This window comes from Salvia splendens, chromosome 6, assembly GCF_004379255.2.
Source record: "Salvia splendens isolate huo1 chromosome 6, SspV2, whole genome shotgun sequence".
Taxonomy (NCBI): domain Eukaryota; kingdom Viridiplantae; phylum Streptophyta; class Magnoliopsida; order Lamiales; family Lamiaceae; genus Salvia; species Salvia splendens.
In genome coordinates, this window is record NC_056037.1 from 3,311,025 (window position 1) to 3,330,485 (window position 19,461).

At 33.8% G+C, this 19,461-nt stretch overlaps 2 protein-coding genes across 2 annotated transcripts; both read right to left on the minus strand.

Annotated features, from left to right (window-relative positions):
• Positions 1-3,584, minus strand: LOC121809961 (beta-glucuronosyltransferase GlcAT14A-like). The gene is made up of 4 exons (XM_042210824.1): positions 2,830-3,584; positions 1,307-1,382; positions 1,097-1,212; positions 1-854 (listed from the first exon to the last, which is right to left on the minus strand). Exons 1-4 carry the CDS (start codon positions 3,338-3,340, stop codon positions 355-357), a joined length of 1,203 nt encoding a protein of 400 aa, XP_042066758.1. The 5' UTR covers positions 3,341-3,584; the 3' UTR covers positions 1-354.
• Positions 3,585-9,417: 5,833 nt separating this feature from the next.
• Positions 9,418-11,683, minus strand: LOC121807950 (probable indole-3-pyruvate monooxygenase YUCCA3). Its single transcript, XM_042208288.1, has 3 exons — positions 11,012-11,683; positions 10,338-10,709; positions 9,418-9,910 (listed from the first exon to the last, which is right to left on the minus strand). The coding sequence occupies exons 1-3, from the start codon at positions 11,681-11,683 to the stop codon at positions 9,707-9,709; spliced, it is 1,248 nt and encodes a 415-aa protein (XP_042064222.1). The 3' UTR covers positions 9,418-9,706.
• Between the last annotated feature and the right edge of the window lie 7,778 nt (positions 11,684-19,461).

The following is a 19,461-nucleotide window of genomic DNA, read 5'->3' on the forward strand; positions in this document are numbered from 1 at the left end:
TTAACATACAAGCTTTTCCAAATATATTTAATCAAACACTCGTTATTATTAAAACTTTGGCTCCAACATGTAGCTATATATTAAAAGACAAAAGATAAATTATATGGTTAGATATTCTTGTTAAATTGATGAAGCGTGACTTGATTGTTAAACACGCTTCCTCTCTGGTCAACAGTTTAGTAACTACATTTCCTATTTGAAAGAAAAGCTATAGCCTAAGCCAAAGCCCACAACAACTAGGGTCGCCTTAAAGAATTGGTAGAAGTTATTTTTGGAGAGATTTTGAATTAGTTAAGTAAAAATGCATTTAGCAATATTAAAAAAATCGCCACAGATCAGATTCAGAAGCATGGATTACTCGTCCAAACATTGAGTCAGTTCCTTCGACAGAAGCCGAACCAGTCGTTTTTCGAGCCTTCTAGCTCCTTGGCCGGGCCTTAGAACGTCGGAATCACCCCAAACGCTGCATTTATGGTCACCGGAGTCACCTAAACACCAGCCACCGGGCACTGGTTTGTTGGGAGAACGCTGCAGGAACTCTAGATCGATACGGTCCAAAATGGGATCGTTCTGGGGAAAGGCTGAGGCGAAGGCTGCTCCGCTCTGGACCAGTTCCTGGAAGTCACTGGAGTTGAGCTGGCGGATCCGCTGCCTGGAGTCGAGAGAGGAGAAAAGCAAGCTGTGGTTGATTGTTGTCCGTTTGAATTGACGGGAGTTGCACAGAAGGGTGGGGAAGTAGACGGAAGTTGGTTTCGGTGTGTTGGAGAGGTACATCAGCAGAGTTCTTGGTACGTTGTCTGTTCCCAAGATGCAGAACTCAACGAAATTTCGACTCAATAGAGCCATCGATGAACCTAGAAGCAACATAAACAAGATGTTCTTTATAACTCTCATACAAAAACAAAAAAACTTGTGTAAGATGGTCTAACGAAACTGAGATTCATTACGATTGTCCAATTTACGGATCCAAATCCATACGTAATGGTATGTTTGGTGTTCAATACTATTTGATCACGCAGTCTTAACCTGTATTTTACAATTTATCGTCCCTTTCTTCATTTTCGTTGCCAAATAAAACAATGAGAATTCAACAAACCTGTGAATAAGCGATAGGCATCTGGGAGTGGTCGATTTTGAGTTGCAAAAAACGTCTCGATGTTGTCAGTAAGGTAGAGTGCAGTATCTACTATTATTGGCTTCAATTTCCTCGATCTAAGATAAAAGTACACGAAAAGAAACATCGATAAGAACTGCTAGAGAAAACTAATGCATTTTCAAGGAAGTTCTGAAAATGAAGAAAACTTACTCCCTCCAGCCGATGTAGCTTGTATGATTCACAAAATTAAGATTCCTAGGTAGATATGACAATATGTGCAGAAGATCTGCAGACAAAAGCTCCACATCACAAATGTTGTAACAAGAAAACTATGAAATTACAAAAATATGAAGTTTATAGACCTGGAAGAATCAACAAATCCTATGTCAACTTCGAAAAAACGGACACATCAATGTGTCGAAGTAGATGGTTTAGTAAGCCTTTATTGGAACACATACATGTACATGAAACTACTGTTTTTTTGCTTAAAATGGTGTAACTGGGATGGGGGAAGCCATCTTGATTTTAAACGAATTTGTATGCAATGCATATATATGTGCAACACTATATAAGCCAAAACTGCTTATCGAATTCACATACCAACTGCAACAAACTTCAGTCGTAAGTTTGTAACACTCACATAGTCACATATGTCACACACAAAAGAAGTATATGGTTCCAACTTATACGAAAAATGAAGCAATCTAAACGTATATCCATTAAATGCTCAAGAAAACACATACTACTAAATACACAAAACAACCACTAGTTGAAACAGCTTTGAGAATGCATCAAATCTATATCCCATACGGTACCAAACTTGATATAGTAACCGGCAACCATAAAAGCCGTGAAAAACATACATTGAGCTTACAAAGACCAGATCAGGTAAGTCACAAGTAACTAACACATCCACTAACTTAGCGTGCACGCTCACACACACACACAACTGAAACATCAAGGATATAAAGCTACTGTCTTTATTCCCAAGCAACTATCAATTGAAAAAGCTCTAGAATATCATATCCACAATAAACGCATAGCTAAAAGAAGCTAAAGAATGTAGCAAACTAAAAATATAACACATCCACTAACTTAACTCCAAGCACACACACACACACACAACAGAAACAACTAGGGTATGGAGCTAATGCTTTGATTGCCAAGCAACTATCAATTGCAAAAGCTCAAGTATTAGATTGACAATAAACACAGAGCTTGTTGAACTTACATACACCAACTACAACAAAGTTCAGTTGTAACACTCGCATTTGCATTTTTCAAACACAAAAGAAGTATATATGGTAGTACCTCATATCTGTCTAGCAGAAAAGTTAGTGGCCCAATTCCCCTCCAATACGCAAAATGAAGCAATCCAAACGCATATCCATAAAAATGCGGAAGAACACACATACTAAATGCACAAAACAACCAATAGTCGAAGCAGCAAAATCTAGAATCCCAAACAATACCAAACTTGATCTAGTAATCGACAGCCAACGAAGCCAAGATAAACATACAATGAGGCTACGAGGACCATATTAGGTAACTAACACATCAACTAGCTTAACTCAAAGCACACCACACACACAACAGAAACAACTATGACATAGAGTTGTCATTTTGATTGCCAAGCAACTACCAATTGCAAATTGTCAAGAACACTAACTGTGAATAAACCCTAAAACAAGGCACAGAAATATAAAGAATGTTAAGCAATCAAATAAAGTTACCATCTTGAGTGACAAGCGGGTAATCAGCAGCAGAGAGAGTGATAAACCAGTCCCACTTGTCCGACAAACGGAGCAAAACAGAGGCGCCGTGAAGCGTGGAGGAGAGCGCCGAAGGCCCATTGGAGAGGACATAATCCGCATTGCCAACAACATGAACATTCACCGCTGCCCTGAAAAGCGGCGCCGATTCGACGGTGGCGGCCAATGCGTCGCGCTCGGATTGGCTAGCAGAGCGATCGAGGTGGAGGAGATACTGGTTCCTGGGGTGGTACACGGAGTGGAGGAGGCGGAGGACCCGCCCCGAATCGTTGGCGGATCCGGAGATGAGGTAAGCTAGTCTGGGCGGGGACGGGGCGGGAGCGGTCTGGTTGTCGTGGAGGAGGAGGCGGTGGCCGCTGGGGAAGAGCGACGGCGACGGGGGGCGGCGGGGGGCGGTGGTGAGGGAGAGGAAAAGCAGGATGGAGAAGAGGGTAAGTACGCAGAGGGAAGGGATGGCGGCGGCGGGTGGCATTGCCGGAATTGGGAATTGGGGGATTTGATTTGAGATTTTTGATTTGGGAATAGTGTGCGAGTGTGTGGGGGGTTTGGGATTCGTTTTTTTGCTTCAATTACACGACTTGGTGGGTGGTGGCTGAGGCTAATTTACTCAGTATTTGCATTTTCCGATCATCTTTTTCAGCTTAATCAGCTCGGATTCCGGTAACTGTGCAAGTGTGATGAAGCTATGTAGAGATATCAAAGAAAATGTTGATCAAATGTAGTAATCCGTTTCAATTATAAAACTTCCACCTTTTCTCATCTATATGTATATTTATTTTCTTTAATTTTAAAGAGTTTAGTTTTTTATTTTAAAAATTTTCAATAATTATGTTTTTTTATATTAAAAATAATTAAATTCAATTGTAATATCCTCATGTGATCGGATTTTTCTTGGGGGCATTGGATGAAAAACGTTCAAAGTTTAGAACATTTTGTGAAGGTCATTGGTTAGGAAAGTAATCTGATTTCTTAAATTTTAAATTCATGTGTTTGTTTCGGTTTTAATCAAACCGAGAAAGTAATTAGAATCTCGAAAATAAGGAAAGTTAGTACAACTTTTCAGGATTTTGAATCTTAATTTTTCTTAGGTATTCTTTTTCTCAATTTTAGGATTCTTACATATTTAATGCAATATATTATTATTATTATTATTAATTACAATCTATTAAAAGTAATTTAAAATTATAAATCATACTTAATTTTGCTATAATAAATAATTTTAATTAAAATTACCATAATTATAACTATATTACTATAATATTTATATATACTTTTTATTATCATAATAATAATTAAAATATAACTACTCCCTCCGTCCCGGCTAAGATGACCAATTCCTTGGCTGGCACGAGATTTTATGAGTTATGAGTTAATGTGTTTAATTGGAGAGAGAAATGTGGATGTAAATATTAAAATAGAGAGAAAATGAAAGATGAATAATTTAATAGGAGTGAGAAAAAGTGGTTGGATATTTTAATTGGAAAGAGAAAGTTTCCAAAAAAGTAATTGTGTCATCTTAGTTGAGATAAACTAAAAAGGAAAACGTGTCATCTTAAATGGGACGGATGGAGTATATAATAGTATAATGTATATAATAATAAAGAATAATTATTATTTTATATATTAAGTAGTATAAAAAAATAAAGTCCTAGTGAAGTTTCAAATTATAAAATTTATTCAATTATAATCATAATTATAATTATCATATTTATGATTGTACTCATTTATGATTATAATACTCCATGCAACTATAATTACAATCATATTATTATATATCACGATGGATATCCATATTTAAACAAATAATAAATATAATAATAAAATTATTATAATTTGTAATTAATAATTTATTAAAAATTTTATATTATGGTTTTTTATATAAGTAGGAGAATATATTTAGTTTTGTGTTTAAATGTATAAAATTTAAAATCTTGATATTTTCTAAACACGAGAAAGTAAAGTTATTATGAATCATATTCCCGAGATTCAGTTTCTAAGAAATCATTTTCCTTGCCAACTTTACTTTCCTGTCTACCAAACATGGCTTAATTACTTTTTCTTTCTGTTTTTTTTTACTTTATCAATTATAAATTAAAATATGTGTCAAAGTAAATGTCCATACTTTTTCAGGAACAAATGGAGTATTAAGTTTGCCAAATTTGGTCCATCCTGCCATTTTAAAAATTGATAGAACAATTAATGAAATTAAGATTTTGTTCTAAATTATTCCGTGATAGAAAATATGGTTGGCTACGTATAATATATTAATGGTGTTTTTCAACTAAACGACGACATTGTTTTTTGTTTATAAATAGACGGTGGTGTCCATATATGATTTATCAACTTCTAAATTAGATATAATTTCATCTAAATTTTTTGTCATGGGATAGTTCATAATAAATTCAAATTACATATTTTTTTAGACTAATTTTTAAGATTATGAAATTTGACTTCATTAGTATGATTTTTTGTAATTTTTTATTTTTTAAAACCTAGCGAATATGAAGGACATAAATAATACTAGTAATATGATTACTATTCGCAAATATAGAACTAGAACACAGTGATATCTTATAAATTAATTAATAAATGCAAGCATTTCCACACCATATTTCATATGAAGAATTTGGTTCACGACATATAAGGGTAGCAAAATTATTGTACTACTACTTAATTTTCTTTACAAAAATCACTCTCATCCCAATCGTTCATTTTTCTCATGTCTAATTCATGTTCTTCAGAAGGACTAAAATAAAATCTGTTATCCTCAACGATCCAACTACACACGTTAATACCCAATCCAGTTTGGCAAATCTGTCCCTTTTTTGCATAGAACACATCAAAAGCTTTATGTCTTCCATCCCACCAAAAACTGCAAGAGAAACGAGTCGTCTGAAAAATATTTACATGGAAATGCCAATGATGGTATTGGTGTTCATGAAGTGTATGATTTCCCAAATCATCGTCTCCAGAATAACAATGAGTTCTTAATATTGGAGAATTTTCAGGTAATTCATTGATTTTCAATAAACTGAGTATCCTTCTGTGATCTTGTGATTCTAAGAGCGATATTTTTGAATAAAAATAACTAATAGAATAACCAGAACTAAAAAGATTTTCATTGCCGTATCGAAGAGGGCACTACAAAAAGAGGAGTACTTTCTACATGTTGCATTTTCTTGACTGTATATTAGAAAATTGGATGGGAATGTTACATATATTTAGCCCCCCCCCCCCCCCCCCCCCCCCCCCCCCCCCCCCCCGCCCTCAAAGTAATGAGTTTTTAAGGATAGAAAAGAAAGCATGGTAGATATAAATACTCTCTAAGATCTATTGTTCTTTCAAAAAATAAAAAAAGTTGAACATAAACTACCCTGACTTTAATGAGTTTGTGAGGCTTAGCAAGAATGCATGACTAATACAAGAGGAAAAAAAACTGCATCAACCAAATGCATGATCTCAAAATCCACCAACAGCCTCAAACATAAATATTTTATAAAATGAGTATTATTTTAAATTTTGTATGTTTTGGTTTAATTTTGACTTAGAGAGTTCATAATACTGAATCAGGATATATGATTCTTTTTAAAATTTAATACAGTATGATTTTTATTAGATTGGTAAATTCAAAAGTGAGGCATAATTTAATTTTTAATAACTATGATTTATTTAATTGTTAGTAACAAATATATATTAAATTCAAAAGTGGGTAAAATTTTCCAATAATTTTATTCACCTTTTTTGTGGTCGGATTTGTTTAATTGGACAGTTTGTTAAAACCCTAAATGTAAAAAAAATCTGAATTATACTGAAAATGGGATCATAAAATATGCTTAAGAACACAATGCTATCTTGTTAATTGAAAAAAAAAACAAAATTAGAAAGAAATTTTTTTTGGACCATCGATTTATACGTGTTATCCTTGCGTAGGGGACTAAGGGGTCATGCTAATCTTCTTTGTATCATTCCAATTTTATGGAAGGTTGTGGCTCTATAATGCATTATTAATAAGATTATTATGAATTTAAATATGATTATGCTTGAGAAATTTAAAACTTCAGATAAACGAGTCTCTTTATAATAATTTGTGGCTGCATCATGCACATCACTCTAACTTGAATTAGTGAAATGTAAATAGTCCAAGCACAAAAGTATAATACAAAGCACTACCTGATAATATAAAATTAGAGAGGATCTGCTCTAATCCATAAGAATTAAATCACACTCTAAATGCACATATAGTAATACAAGTAATTATTTTTTACAAACATAAAATTAAATTTAAAAATAAAACAAGAGATGCATCGGCGGCTATAACCAGTTTGTCTCAAAAAAGAAAACATTTCTAACCTGTTAATTTTAGCACTTTAAATGCCGAAAAGAGTTCATAAAAATGTAAGGATTGAATTGCTCAGAAACGGATTGAAAAACATTCGACAGAAAAAGAAAAACTAAGAATCAGAAATCTCATATGAGAACCATAGCTATAATCAGAACTGAAGAATGTATGTGAGAATTAGATTATTAAAAATATTAAAAATAAATTAGGATATTAATGACCTATAAGTGATGGTGGGAGGAGGGTGTTTTTTTTTGTGTTTTACTTGTTTTTTTTTGGCTAAAATTTTATTTGTTCTTTGCTCACAGATCTTACTATTGAGCCTTTAATTCTGATAAAAAAAATGTACTTATATTGTCAGTTCCTTAATCAGACATATATGTAGAGTTTTGGATATGTTGGTCGACTTATATAAACTTGAATTCATGGGATGCATTTAGTAGCATGTTGTTGACATTTTGAAAACAGAGCTCAAATGCAAGGCAAGAAGGGATGGGTGATATATTCCCCATGTGTTTCTCTTTCTCTTGGTAGTATAGATGTCTAACATTGATACTTTCATAGTTGACAAAAATAATAAATCAAATGACTAAATAGAAACATTTGAAATCTCAATAGGGAAGGACACTACCATGTCTCTTCTGACTGTTTGTTTTTAAGTTGATCAAGATTTGAGATTCACCTATTTTTGTTTTTTTTCTAATTTATTGTGTGTGGTGGTGAAGCATTAGAGGAGAGGCTAATTAATTCTTGGGAGTTCGTTACCATGGTTGTATCACTCAAAGCATGGGAACTCATGTGGGTTGTCTTTCTATATATGTGTGCATGTTATGCTTTTCATTCTCTATATCTTCTAGATTCTCTTGTTCACATTCGTCATTTGGTTATATTCATTCACTTGTGCAAAACATGCATGCATAGTTTGTTCGACTGATTTACTCAAGATCTGACGACGATAGAAGTATGTGAGTTCCATCTTATAACCAATTTTTGATATATGTTGTTCCAGTTCTATTATTCATCGATGAGTGAATTTTGTTTCATTTTTGCCACCCAAAAGCCATGAGTACTATCTTAAACCAATTAGTGATACGTTGATTAATATCTCAGCCGACTTATGTAGTGGTTCTAATTGTGGGACAATTTTAAAGATCAAATATTTGGTTGGAACCGTCATTTTTTGTTTCAGCCCAAATATATTTGTGCAAGCCAGTACGAATTTCGTCGGTTTGAATAATGCAATCAAGGTATGATTCGGTTATGGACTTATATATTGAGTTGATCCCACCAATAAATTTAAATTGACATGCTACCCAATTTGGTTATAAATAGCCAGCAAATTTGGAACTAGATAGGGTAATGAAAGTAGTTTGTTTGACATGATAAAATAACATTGGAAATTTCAAATTTGGATTATATGAAGGTTCTCATCCATCCATAAGTTTCTTGGAACTTAATATATGAACCTGGTTGTGAAAACTGAAAATGACTTGCTTTGTGTCGTAACTTCAAAGCATGGAATAATGGATGTTGGGTTATAATCCTTAAATGCACCCCATGCACACCTTCAACTACCCATCTTCCTACCTCCCTTTCTATTGCTTGATCCCTCTATTCTTTTTATTACAACATTTGGCTGAATTTGAGGCGCAGATGTGGAATAGGCCGCCTCCGCAGCCTTGAGAGCAGTCCAAGCAGCATGGAATTGGCCAATCAAGGAGCACCACATGTCGAAAATATACGATTTTGTTTTTTTTCCTTTTGTTCTTTTTGTTTATAGAGTCTTCTAAACTTTATTTTTTATCTTACTTTACCATTTTTCCACTTTAAATATTTATTATCATTTTTATAAAATGAGTGCACAAAAGTGACCGGGACTCCTAAATTGAAACGAAGGGAGTACTGTTTATGATATTCAAGATTTTAGTTACCAATCAATCTAATTTGTGGTCTACGAGAGTGACGAGTTATAAGTATATACGACTTTATGCTAACACAAGCCTCGAATTTTGGCATAGAACATAATCCATGGCACAATCTCTCTTCTTCTTGGTGTGGGCTCTATCCATGTGCTGGCTAACATGGACTCTCTCTAGTGTTTTCCAATGTACTTCCCAAAGAAAAACAGTGAAGAGTCGGAATCACATTAAATAAATTATTTATACTGGGAAGTATGGGTATAGGGGCTCTGTCACATTTATTGGGTCCAGAAATGGACCAAGTTCTTGTAGATAGATACATACACTATCACTTACACTATTAAACACTAGATGGACCAATTGAAAGAAAAAGAAATGATCCCAAACATTCCATCCAACACTTTGTACGAATCACTTACTTAACTTAACCACTAAAAAAAGAAAGGGGGAAAAGCCTCATCTTCCTTAATTTGTACAAAAAACTGCCCCATAAACAAAATTGATTTGGGACTATTCATGGAGAGGGCTACTCTCCCATTTCATGATAATAACAAAAAGTTTAAAGACAATAATTTTTTTACTACAGCACTTTGACTGAGTGATGTTTCTGCTTGGTTTCAGTCTTCCAAATCTTGATGATGTCTTTTGCAACTTTGATAGCATCAACAGATGCACCAGACAGCCCTCTCCTTGTGAAACCAACTGCATATAGACCACATTTGCCCTTCCATCCATTGGGAAATGGTGAGTTTGGAAACCCATCTTTTGAAAAGAATTCATTTTCCTGCAAATAAATATTCTCCCAATTAATAATCAATCACATTACTATAAGTGTATAAAGAAAAAAAGAGACCTTTTTAGAGCAACAGTGAGGATGATTCCTAATTGTGATCAGGGGTAGAAAGGGAATTTCACAAAGCTAAAAAAAATCAATCTTGCATGTGCCCATTTATCCATTTCTCAGTTTTCTCACTTCCCTATTCTTGGAGAAATCAATTCCTACTCTGAGAAACACAAAGGCAGAGGGGAAAAAATGTCCTGAACATTATTTTATCTATTTATTTTATCTCAGCTCATTAAAAAACTTGTAATGACCAGATTCATAAAATAGAATCTAGAATGAAGCTAACTTCCATAACTGTCACATGAATCTGCACAAAAGTATAACCGACCACTGTTCACACACATAAAAAGATGCAAGATTCTCTCACCTTGAGCCATGTCGGAACGTTGCTAGAATATCCTGTAGCTAAGATAACAGAATCTATCTCAAGAAGTTGGCCGTCGACGAGCTCGGCTCCTCCTTGGAAGAATCTTTTGATTCCCGGGACGATTTTGATGTCGCCGTTTCGAATTCTTGACAACGTGCCGATGTCAAGAACTGGCGTCTTGCCCTGCGTGTTCTTGAGCTGTAACGGCCCAATTGGCGGCCGTTTCAGACCGTATTTCTCGATGTTTCCGAGAATCAACCTAGCTGCCGCTAGGAGTATCATGTCCACTGCCCAAACTGGCAGCCATTTCATCAGAAACACCCCCAACTCGAACGTCGACTTTCCCAAGATTTCTCTAGGCAACACATGAACCTTACCAAAGATATATGGACTAGATTAGTATAGTATATCACACTTCAATAGTACAATAGATTCAGATTTGACTTTAATTAATTAATGCAGTCAAATATAATTATATGGTCCAAAAGTCTATAATACACTTAATGTATTTTCAATTATAGAGAAATAGAAAAGAATTTAGAACTTTTAGTATGTCAGGCAATTGTCCTGATCAGATTGGCATACATATAGATACTTAAAGTAGTAGATTCACATGTATAGTTCGATCAATTTTTTGAAACAAATAACGTATTGAGAGAGAAAAAGTGACTCACAGAGCTCCGGACCACCATGGATGGAGACGCGCCGTGGTGGCAGAGATCGAGTGAAACTTCCATGCCGGAATTCCCGCATCCGACGACTAAAACCTTCTTCCCTCTGTAAAACTCGCCTGACTTGTAATCGCAGGCATGCATCACTCCGCCGCCGAACTCATGCATCCCTTCGAACTCCGGCACCACCTTCTCGGCGTTCTCGCCGCTGGCCACCACCAGCCAGCGGCAGATGTACTCGACGGAGGGGGCGCCGCAGCCGGAGACGGTCTTGACGCGCCAGAGTGCGCAGGCGCGGTCATAGCTCGCGGACAGAACCGACTCGTTGAAGCGCGGAGCAATCTGGAACCTTCTAGCGTAGGACTCGAGGTAGTCGATGAAGTGGCGCTTCGAGGGGTATTCCGGGAAGTCCGCCGGAAAGGGGGCGTAGGGGAGCTCGCAGAACTGCTTCGGGAGGTGGAGCTTGAGGCGGTCGTAGGTCCGGTTCTGCCACAGCGAGGCAATGCAGGTGGCGCGCTCCAGGATCACCAGCGGCACGCCCTCTTGCTTGAGCCCCGCCGCCACCGCCAGACCCGAGGGGCCCGCGCCCACGATTACCGGGCCGTTTACGAGCACGCAACGGCCCGAGAATAGGTCGTCGCGATTCGACGACGACTGGTCGCAGCTGCTACTCATTGGGAATGGTGACGGATCTAGGAAACGGAATTCGTGAGATCGGGGAAAGGGAAGGGAATGTGTGGAGGGGGATTGAAGGGGGGAGGGGTTTATATAGAGATTGCTGAAAATGGAACTAGTGTTTAGGACTTGAAAATGATGTTTTATTTGTCTTTTTCCAGATCAATTTGCCCAACTTTATTATCTTGCCTGCATCTTATGCAAATCTAGGATGCCACGTAGGTTATACCAGACGAGTTAGAGGAGTTCGTTAATTACTTTTTTATTTAATTTTAGTATATTTAGTACTAGTATGAATATTGATAACTATTCATACCAATCCTACTCTGCAAAATTTGTATAACTAGTACACATAGTCTTCCTATATACAAGGTGTATCTCGTAAATTTCGGTCAAAGGGTTAACAAACATTATTTTTTTTAATTGGACTAAATATTCAAACATCCTACTTAAAAAGGAACAAAAAAAACTTTCTTATTTTGAATAATTTCCGTCTTAAATTACGGTCCATACCCCTCCATCTCAATAGTTCGATCCGGCACATTTTACTGTTATACATTACGTTATATATTCTGATTTTAATAACTGAATTAATTCATGAAACACCAACAGTTAATAATTGAAAAAAATAGATGATATCTAATTATAAATAAAAACGAAATACATGTGAAACATCGAAAATTTGATAAACGATTTCATGTGCAATTTGTGAAGTTTGACTTTTCTCCTATTTTATAAGTAGGATAAAAGTCTCATTTGCGATTAACAAATAGTACTCCAATAAATTGATATATTCCGGCAAAACTTATCTGAAATAAATAAATAAATATAGATTACTTGTAATATTTGGAGATGCTACAAAACTAATTTCATGTATAAATCGTGAATAAATTCCTTGAATCGATCTATATCAAGAAAATATTTATCCATCGAAGTTTGAACTCTCAAACCTAGAGCTAATAGTGGGCAGCATGAGCTATGGAGACCGATCCCAAGATACTAATTCCAATGTAATATTGTAATTTATTAGACATAAATTAATATAATATAAATTAAGTGAGGCCAAAATAGCCTGTTGTTGTTATTTCAATTGTATTTAAATTAGATTAGCGCCTAGCCTCGAAAAATGATGCATATGGTAGCATAAACTTGCTTTGTGAATTACATGCTGTATTCCATAAAATAAGATTTTACGTACTAATTTTGATGTAGTATTAACCGACGCCAAATTATTTCTGATTTCAGATAGCTTGGTAATTATTTTATGGAGTAAAATTTTTATATAAATAATAGTTTTAATTAATATTTTAGACGCTAGATATCATATTGACGTGACCATTCTAAAAAAGGCAAATTATCAAATGTCCGTCTCACTTTTTTAAAACTAACTACAATAGGAAGTGCAATCCATTACATACTAGTATAAAAAAAATACTCCGTACTTACTTTGCTTAATCAATCTAAGTATTAATTAAATTTAAAAAATACATAAATTTAGCCAAAATATATTCATCCTTATCTAAATGCTCTTGCTCATTTAAAATATAAGAAAATTTTTGCATAAATTTGTACTATCACCTAAAATTGTTCAATTCATCTATAAATAGAATTCGCATAGTATCGTATTCAATGGGTGGTCATAAATCTTAGGCAAATTGGAGAGAAGGTTAAGACACGTGAAGTGGGCTTTTGAAGGGGGCTACACATACAGGAGAGTTATAAATATGCATGCAGTTACGAATAATGTCAGAATGTGTATTGTCTCTATATTTCAATATTTTTATGTTCATAAGTACCTTTACTTTTGCATAAGTTGAATTTATTGTTGTTTCTATTTTGAATGGCTTGGCTTCGGTACTGTTTACTACTTCATCCGTCCGGGCCAAGATGACACATTTCTTAGTAGGCACAGAATTTTAGGAATTGTTTGTGATTAATTGGAGAGATATAGAGTAAGATAGGTATTAAATAGAGAGACAAAGATAATTGTTGGAGGATTAATTGGAGAGAGAAATTTATTATAAATAGAAATATGTTATCTTGATTTGGACAAACTAAAAAAAACGTGTGTCATTTTAGTTGAGGGAGAAAGTAATTTTTAGGCTTAAAAATAAGAATAATGCTAAGCGGCCACATTATGGCCAGCCATAAATTAATTAAATAACAAAAAAAATTGATTTTTTTCAAATTTTTGGTTTAATACTACTTGATTTTACTTTTATATCATCTTCATTATATGTTGCTCAACATGTTAGTGTTGCTCTTTCGTAGTTTTTGCTCAACTTATTACTACTGTCATTTCCTGATTGTTGCTCAACGTATACAGTAATTCGTGATATTAATGTGTTTTACGTAATGGAATTCAAAGATAAGTATCAACTCACAAGTCCATTCACACATATAAGTCTATATCGGTAATTCTAATTTTTTTTATACATGTAAATGAACTAAATTAACTCTTTATGGCCAACCACATTATGGCCATTTAGCATCACTCTAAAAATAATGAGATATGTGAAATACTCCATGTATTAGCTAGCTCATTACATAAATTTTTGTATGCTCGAGACTTCAAACTTTTGTTGTTTTAGGCCCACGTTAAAGCTCAAAGGTTGTGCCTACCCATACTCTAGCACGTTTTCAGCAGGACCAGTGTTTATATTTGAATGTTTTAGATTTTTCGATTAATACAGCATTCATGTTATTGATATTTGTTTTTCTAAGTCATGTTTGATTATCGCTATTAGGAGAAGGAAATTATGGTTCGAAATGCGTGTTGTATGGAAATGGATTTTATGGTACGAAATGTGTATTGTATGGAAACGTGCTATTTGCATTAAATTTTATCGTTACTGATAAAAATAAGATTAAATAGCTGAAAGATAATGCATAAATAAGTTATAAATTAATCAATTTATCAAAGTACAGTATGGAGTATATAAATTTGCTCATTTTCTCAAGCACGAAGAAGAAGAAGAAAGAAACCAAATAATAAGTTGTTGAATTGTGAAATACGTAAAAAAAGTTGAGGGATGGGTAACACGAGGTTAGTTTGGCTATAAAATTGGTGACATTCGTATCCAATTAATTGAAGTTTGCAAAGCAGATTTATTTTGGAGTTTATTATAGGAGTACTATTGATGGAATTAGTCTCCATTCATTCACTCATTAATAGAATTGGATCCTCGAAATATGTGATTCATTTCATCATTTTGAAATTACCCATTTTGGGTATTTGCGGCTTAATTGGAAAGTCTAATTAATTAACTTTACTCGTATAGAGCCTATAGACCTCTCCCCACAAAAAAAATAAATAAAATAAAAATAATTAATTATAGTGGTAGGCGGTAGCTCATTTTTTCATAAATATTATCCCATACTAATGTTGCCTTGATTACAACATGTGTAAATGGTTGAATATATGGTGCACTTTGACCTGGTGGTTTACAAAGTGGATGCATGCTAAATTTTTGTGTATATGTACATTTAATGTCACACTTTAGTTAATAGTGTGTGTTAATATTTACACTCTTGTAGGGAGTAGGTTGAAATTCAGTTTTCGGTAATAGTCAATATTAAAGATCGTTATGAATTATAATCATGTAGTGATACCACAAAATTTGTCTATATGTGATACGAACATATAATACTCCTATTTAGTGTTTCCTAAGAAATAAATAGAAAAGAAAATTATTTGTCTAGTCATGTGGGTAACTTTTTTTAACGGGTATATTTTATATCACTATCACTGTCTCATATATATTGTTAGGTAATATGCATGATTATATTACCTAATAAAATATCTACATCTTAGTATGACTTAATTAAAATTGTCAATATGATATCATATGTTTCTAATTTTGATCGTATATATAATACTACTAACTAATTAAATAGAGTTAAAACTTATAATATCGATTAAACCGAAAATTACATGCAACGAATTATAAAATGTGGTACTCCATTGTTGCAATATTGACATTTTTTTGTATGAGAAAGTATTACTTAGTTTTTTTTCTAGTATATATAGGGAGTATTTCATAAACTTGATTATTTACTACCTATGTACAATAAAACCGGTAAATGCCGATTATGTTTAATTAGGCACCCTTTAATAGCTTGATTTAAGCCAAGAATCCAAGACTAGATAAGTGAAATTGACTTAATAGTGTGTTTTAGATAAGTGAAATTGACTTAATAGTGTGTTTTAGATAAGTGAAATTGACTTAATAGTGGGTTTTGCTTTTTTGATCGAATGATAGTCAATATTTTCAAAAGTGAAGCCCGTGATAAATATTCTAAGCAAGTCTAGGTTCGAGTGAAGTCTCATTTGACCATAACTATCAAACGAGGCCTATCATATGACATGGTCTGAGATCAATTTAGTTCAATAATTAGAGTTAAACACATTAATCGTGCTAGTAATACTCCACTAATTACAAGTAAAACATTCAACAATATTCAAAGGAAACATCTACCCCGATCGAAAGCATTTCATATTAATATACTGAGTATTCATTATGCTAGTTTCTTGGGTTATTTTTTCACCAATTCTTTTCAAAGTTCAATGTATTAAGATTTCGTGCTTAATTCTCAAGCCAGATCCATAGATTTCATGTTCCTTTAACTGTTTTTAAGATTGCCAAATAGTTAAATTAACTGTAAGCTGTCTTCATCCAAAGAATCGCCCCATAATTCAAGTTAATCTTCCCCATAATTAATTAATTTAAGTACCCCAAGAACAAGGTTCATATCATATATGATTGTATTAATAATTTTGGCTATTTTTATATTCGCAACTAACTCAATAACGGTAACAACTGAAATCTTTAAAATATTTGAGAGAATATGGTCTATATTATTGTGTGCATGTGTGTGTTTGTTGGGAGAATTCATTAATTCATGTGATCATATGAGAGTTTTGTTATAAAATTGTCCAAGAATGGTAAATGGAGCACTAATCAATATTTTTTGTTAGAACTAATATTTTGGCATGTGCAAATAAAGTTGAATCGATAATTAGTCTACAATGTCCATTTTATAAGTGGAGATGGACAATGATTCATCAATGGATGATCAACAAATTTCTTATTATATAGATGGCCAAAAATAATAAAAACGGTGTTGGATTAATTGTAACATGCTATGTCAGAAATATGGTGTGGAAAATACTCCAAAAGGCTTAATTTGACTAATCATCAATTGGTTAATTCTATTAATCAACGCGAAATCATTTAATTTATAATTATAGAATGGATTATTTGCATAGATAAATAATTGAATTTATATGGACATTTCCACTATGTAGCCACTCCTTTTGGGTTATGGGCTATTAAATTATCAAGTAAGTACTTACTTATTTGACTCGACCCGTTTTTTATATGATTGCAAACCATGTTACTGTTTTAGGACCTTCAAAATTTCAAATACTACAACATTTATTTAAGTGAAAGTTTATATACTCAGTTAGATTCTCAAGAACTAAATATATTGTAATGTTCGATTTATAACCCCAAAACCCTAAGATTTGAATTTTATACCTTGATAAATTTTCAATTCGATTGACCCACAGTCCAAATAAGACAGGATCAGAAACTTGATCGGCTGGGTATACACCCTACCTATGTTAGACTTCAAATAGAGTTTTTAATTGAAAGTTTGTATATACACGGATTACTCAAATGATCGAAAATTTAAAATAAATAAATGGGTACTGATAAAAGTACATAATCAAACTTTTTTTTAATATTTTACATTGAAAATCCATTTATAAATATTAATTTATTTAAAATAAATTTCATACTAATCGTTTTGCAACACTTCAAATAAAAATTGAAATTTTAACTTAATTATTTATATATTTAAGAAAAAAATTACTCCCTCCGTCCCGCACTACTCGCACCTTTCCTTTTGGGCACGGAGATTAAGGAATGAGTGATAGACAAAGTCAACAATTACGGCTGTAGGTATAAATTGTTACTAAAAATGGAAAGAGTGCAAATAACTTGGGACGCCCAGAAAGGAAATAAGTGCAAGTAGTGCGGGACGGAGGGAGTATTTTCTTACTAAATATTGTATAATTAATTTGAATCAAGCTCGAAATCATGTTACGATTTGACATAAAGTTTCTATATCACTTCTTTCTTATTGCTACATATAATACCATAAATAACAAAACTAATTTTTAATTAAATTTAATTCAATTTAAAAATTTAAGAATATTATGTACACGTATAATTTATGTACATTTATCTTTTCTCTAAATAATATTGCAGCGAGAATCACCATAAAGTAGAATATTCTGTTTTATATAGAAAATTATATTTGAGTAAATGAGGTAGAATCACTCCATTTGTCATAACACTGTATTTTCCAAAGAAAAACGTCCATTCTTGTAAGCCTTTATACTTTGGGCTTTCCTGTTTTCCAAATGGGAAAATGGACCTACAGCCCACAGGAGTAGAACATTTAAATTGTTTTCACAATAAACAGTCTAAACAGAAGCTATAAGGTCATGATATTGTAAACGCTTCTCTCTCAATCAATTCTTGTGCCAAAATAGAATAGTAGTATTATACTAGTAGGTAAGAATAAAAACTTCTCGCTTAGGTCGGGACGGAGGGAGTATTATACTAGTCGGTAAGAATAGTAAGACGCTTCTCTGTCAATCGATTGCCTATATATTTGAGTAAACGCGGCCATGGAGTCATCCGAAAACTATTATTAATTCTCTTTTAAAAATAACTACCTACTATTCCACTGAGAATTTGTAATACTAGGTAACGTGACCTAACATATAGGATGGTCAGAACTGCCATACATGAACTGATACACACCTTCTTATAATTAAAATTGTTTTGGTGTCAGAAATATAGAATTGCAGGCAACAAATTTTGGCAATATGCTATGGAATAGAGAGTCATGTGTTGTCAGGAAATGGCCTCCACTTCTGCACATTTTCCTGTGAGTAATTAACCACCACTTTCTGCGGGATGTCAATGAAAAAGCTAGTGGAACTTTTTATGTTTTTATTTTTTTAATCTATCTTGTAAGCAATAAACAAAATATTTCTTATACTATATGATAGCCTCAACTCAATATAGTTTCGCCAAAAATTTCTTTTACTTTATGAACTAGGAACTATATGTGTGTGTATGCGTGTGTGTGTTTGAGGAGTATAACATATTAAGAGCATCTCCAGTAAGACTGGACGTCAAATAACCCTTACATAGCCTTCACACTGCCACATCATCAGCACTACAATTCTCCTGTCACATCAGCTTGCCACATCAACTGAACATCAAATAGCCCTCACACTACCTATCCACATCACTAATAACAATTATATAATTTAATTTACACTCGTATCAACATACGGAATTTAATTTACGAGACAACTACGAAAAATTCGAATAATAATATTAAAACTTAAAAGTACATTAATTTTAAAAAAAAAGTACAATAATTTAAAAAAAGTACAAAAATTAAAAAGTACATTAATTAAAAAAAGTAAAACAAAATCACTCCTCGCCGCCGTCCTCGTCTCCGTCGTCGCCCAGCGCTTCTTCACCGTCGTCGCCGCCGCCTCCGTCGCTACCTACGCCGCGGCTATTCCCGCCGGTTCAAAGCGCGTATATATAGTGTTTTCGAAAAATATTTTTTTTTTAAAATCTGACGCCGGTTTGACGCCGAATAGGGGTCCTACAATGGCGCCATGAGGATCGGCGTCGGAACCGGCGTCATCGCGCGAATCGGCATGGCCACGCCGATTTTGACGC

Excerpts from the sequence above, each read along its gene's own strand:
- LOC121809961 (XM_042210824.1), bottom strand. The coding sequence starts at position 3,340 with ATGCCACCCGCCGCCGCCATCCCTTCCCTCTGCGTACTTACCCTCTTC. Across the intron at positions 1,213-1,306 it reads AGCTACATCGGCTGGAGGGA|ATCGAGGAAATTGAAGCCAA; the intron begins GTAAGTTTTCTT and ends CTTTTATCTTAG. Across the intron at positions 855-1,096 it reads TGCCTATCGCTTATTCACAG|GTTCATCGATGGCTCTATTG; the intron begins GTTTGTTGAATT and ends TGTTGCTTCTAG.
- LOC121807950 (XM_042208288.1), bottom strand. The coding sequence starts at position 11,683 with ATGAGTAGCAGCTGCGACCAGTCGTCGTCGAATCGCGACGACCTATTC. Across the intron at positions 10,710-11,011 it reads CCATGGTGGTCCGGAGCTCT|GTTCATGTGTTGCCTAGAGA; the intron begins GTGAGTCACTTT and ends ATCTTTGGTAAG. Across the intron at positions 9,911-10,337 it reads ACGTTCCGACATGGCTCAAG|GAAAATGAATTCTTTTCAAA; the intron begins GTGAGAGAATCT and ends ATTTATTTGCAG.